Source organism: Sphaeroforma arctica, assembly GCF_001186125.1.
Source record: "Sphaeroforma arctica JP610 unplaced genomic scaffold supercont1.465, whole genome shotgun sequence".
NCBI lineage: Eukaryota > Ichthyosporea > Ichthyophonida > Sphaeroforma > Sphaeroforma arctica.
The window spans coordinates 11,619-15,654 of record NW_014040093.1 but is presented as its reverse complement, the minus strand read 5'-3'; the positions used below and the strand labels follow the sequence as shown (position 1 = coordinate 15,654).

Here is a 4,036-nt window from a genome sequence, read left to right as displayed (position 1 = left end):
GTCATTCTCGTGGGAGTTTCGCCACTGTCGTCCTCTGGCAATAGTGATGGCTGCGCTGCACTTGACACCGATGTGTTTGAAGTAGATGAGCTGAGCCTGATTGTCGGAGAACGTCAGTGATGAAACTCCCGCGGGAACGACCCGAACATCAGACCTATTGTCTCCTTATAAAGAGAAAACACGACTTTCTATATACGGATATATATATACATCTATATCTATATCTATCTATAAATATATATATATATATACGTATATACATATCTATATATCTATACATATATATATATCCATTTATCTATATCTATATTTATATGTTTATATAGATATAAATATCTTTATATATTTATATATATATATATATATCCATTTATCTATATCTATATTTATATGTTTATATCTATATAAATATCTTTATATATTTTTATATAATATATATATATATAATGAATTTGCCCTCCGCTTGAAACACATCCTAACACACCCAACCCATACACCCACACCAGAACTTCTTCGAGGACAAAGCACCCACCAAAAATTCGTCCGAAGACTTCAAGACAATATACAAGACCAAAAAGGGGGGCGCGCGGTTTGCCGATCTACTGGACGCCGTCTCATTGGTTGATCCCGACATGCGCATCCGGTTCACGAGCCCACACCCCAAGGACTTTCCCGAGGAATTGATTGAGCTCATCTCCACTCGAGACAACATATGCAACCACATTCATTTGCCGGCCCAGGTGTGTGTTGGTGTAGTGTGTATGGGGTGGTGTTGCTTGTTTCAAAGCTATTCGATGTACAGCTAAAGGGATTATTGTTCTTGCAGTCTCTTTTGGTTTTAATGGTAGTGATGGGTGTAGTGTGATGAGCCCTAAACCCTAAAGATAGGTAGTCTCAAAGGGTGCATTTGTAGAGAAAAGACTTCAGAGGTCCTACAGCGGATGCTCGGTGCCACATAACAATACAGCCCACCCCACCCACACGAACACAAACACACACACCATCACAAACACACACTCTCGCACATACACTCTCGGACATACACTCTCACTCACACACGCACACATACACACACATACACACAAAGTCACACACATACATACCACTAACCCGTATACCCATACAATCCATCGCCCATCTCCTCAGAGTGGCAACTCAGAGGTCCTGCAACGGATGCGCCGGGGTTACTCGCGCGAGGCCTATCTGACCTTAGCCGCGCATTTACGACAGATGTTACCTGGAGTGCACATATCATCAGACTTCATCACAGGGTTCTGCGGGGAAACAGAGGATGAGCACACAGACACACTGACGCTCATGGCGCAGGTCAAGTACGAGCAGGCGTTCTTGTTCGCATACAGTATGCGTGAGGTGTGTAAGGAGTTGTGTGTGTTGGTGTGTGGGGTCTCGTTTTGTGGATGGGTGGTGGATTCGTGTTTGGTTGTGAGTACATATGGTATATGAATGTATATTTGTATATATATATATATATTCTTAACTATATGCATATGCATATGTATGTATATATGTGTATGCGTACGTGCGTGTGCGTGTATGCGTGTGTGTTCGTGTGAGGATGCAGGATAGGAAGTGTCTGTGTACTTTCTTGGTATGTACTAATATCACAAGATCCAGAAATCGATACAGCCTCCGCAAATGCATAGCTCTCGTATGCACAAATGCACATGCAAACTAATCCAAACAATTTACAACCTAGAAAACACATGCTCGCCGACGCCTCCATAACAACTCGTCCTAATTTCCTAATCCCATTTTATTTGGCTTTCCCTACTCTGAAAGCACTCACTCACCGTCCCAATCCCGTTATTATTATTTTTGCTTTCCCACAACCCAGAAAACACACGCTCACCGACGTTTCAAAGACGATGTAGCTGAGGACGTCAAACAAAGGAGGTTGAGGGAGATCATCGATGTGTTCCGAAGTGGCTCGCTCGCACGCAACGAGCAACTGGTGGGCACCACCCAGCTGGTACTGGTGGACTCGGTAAGGCATATGTGCGCTTGTGTTGTATTGGCGAGTGTGAGTAGTGTTGCTATGTATGGGTGTTTGTGGGGTTGGTACTGTTTACCTCTGTACGTCTACCAGTGAAAGTAGCATTAAGGACTCAGTGTATTGAAATAGATTACAATGGTATGCTCGTACCGTGGGAGTAATGAGGTTGGTGTTTCGTTGGGTTCTCAATGATGTCATTCACACGGTATGTGTGGTAGGTTCAGAGATGAATAGGAAGCTGTGGTATTCGGGTATATATATATATATATGGGTGGGTGGTTGGGTATTCATACATGTTTTATTTTCTTTTTTATGTTTGTTCGTGTACATCTAAGCATCTCCCTTCTAAGACCATATTGCCTCCCTTACCCATTTTTGCAGATAGGGAGAAAACCAGGGCAATTCCTAGGCCGCACCGACGGATTCACACGTGTTATTATGTCCGATGTCAAAGTGCCCTCTGACACGACCGGAGTGAGCAATACGCAGATCGAAGTGGGTGATTACGTAGCGGTAAGAACAGGCGTTTCTACTACAGCCGGATACGTTTTGCTACATTTATACGTATATATACACATACTCCTGCTGGTTTATTCTGCACCTTGGTCCGGATGCTGTACAAAGGAACCCTTAAACTCAGTCCTAAAACCTTTTAACCTTGGTCCTCATCATAGGGCTCAGGGTTTTAACACCCTAAATCCCAACCTTAATCTCATACTCGCCAATTTCCGCACCCTTGTCGTTGTACAGGTACATATCACGGAAGCCAACGCACAAACACTCAGAGCGACCCCTCTGCGCGTGACTAACATTGTAACCCATGCCGCTAGAGCCAAATCGAAGGCTCTCGGGGATGCTTCAAGTGACTGCGATAGTGACAGTTCAGCATTGTCCGGTTGAGGCGCTGGTTGACTATATATAAAATTTAGGGTTTTAGGGTATCGGTTGTTTGGCTATATATAGAATTTATCTTGTTTTTTTTTTGGTATGGGTGTATATGCTGGACACATATAGTAGTCGTACCAAGGCACTGGTATGGCATGTACTTGCAGACTATAATAATTAGCGTGCCGTATTATTCGGTTTTAGGGTTTACGGTTTAGGAATTTATGTGGCATTGTTTGACTATATATACATATTATTCATTTTCTGTGGTGGTATATAAGGTACTTGCTGAACTCATAGCCATCGTACCATAGGCACTGGCATAAAATGTACTTGCAAACTATGATAGTGGGCGTACACCACTGTCTGTATGACACATTGTTCGGATAAGTGTACTAATCATATCGTAGGCAGTATCTGAGCTAGTGATTCCATGGGTGGCTGCCATAGTATTGCGGTCGATCACTGGACCGCGATATGGAATTCACGCCAGTTTAGTCTCTAATTTTAAGCTTGTACACTTACAAATCACACTTACAAATCTAAATTTTCAGACTTAACAGTTATGGGTCAAATTTAAAAAGTCTTATCACGAAGTCAGATGCGATTCGCGCCAAATAAGGTAAGAAAAAGGAATAGATGGTGGCTTACCATTAGGGAAAATTGCCTTTAAGAAGGGTCATTTGGTGTCGTCATTTTCCAAATCTGCGAATAATTTTCCTGGGATTTGTCAGCTAGTATTGAAGATTTGGGTCGAGAATACTTTTTTTTGGCAATATTTGGGCGAGCGGGTGCTACGACTCGTAGGAATTTGGGCTGGTGAGTGTTTTTTTGGCGATGGATCTGCGTCGACATTTCTGCAATGTCTTTGTAATCAGTGGTGACTGCAGTGTGCTAGTATTTGATTGGCGCAAAGCCTCTAGCTAGGTCCAGGTGTATGCCGCAAAGGCAAAATGCTTAGACATTCTATGTTTATTTCAAAGGGCCATGGCGAAGGTTCACACTGGCATAGCCTAGACTTACTGAAACGGCATTCTTGATGACTAATAACATCGAGCGTAAGAACGCACTCTCTATTGGTTCATCAGACTTGGGGGCATGGATAGCGGATTGTGATTTCAGAATGCAAATAAATAT

The 4,036-nt window shown here is 42.8% G+C and overlaps 1 protein-coding gene across 1 annotated transcript in view; it reads left to right on the top strand.

The window, feature by feature from the left end:
* SARC_06494 (hypothetical protein) overlaps positions 1-2,914 on the top strand; it is a gene marked incomplete at its 3' end in the record, with an annotated part of 8,411 nt that extends 5,497 nt beyond the window's left edge. The window contains exons 3-7 of the mRNA XM_014299597.1: positions 550-740; positions 1,147-1,371; positions 1,856-2,005; positions 2,396-2,527; positions 2,765-2,914. Coding sequence (XP_014155072.1) covers positions 550-740; positions 1,147-1,371; positions 1,856-2,005; positions 2,396-2,527; positions 2,765-2,914 — 848 coding nt within the window. The remainder of the gene's footprint in view (positions 1-549; positions 741-1,146; positions 1,372-1,855; positions 2,006-2,395; positions 2,528-2,764) is intronic.
* Between the last annotated feature and the right edge of the window lie 1,122 nt (positions 2,915-4,036).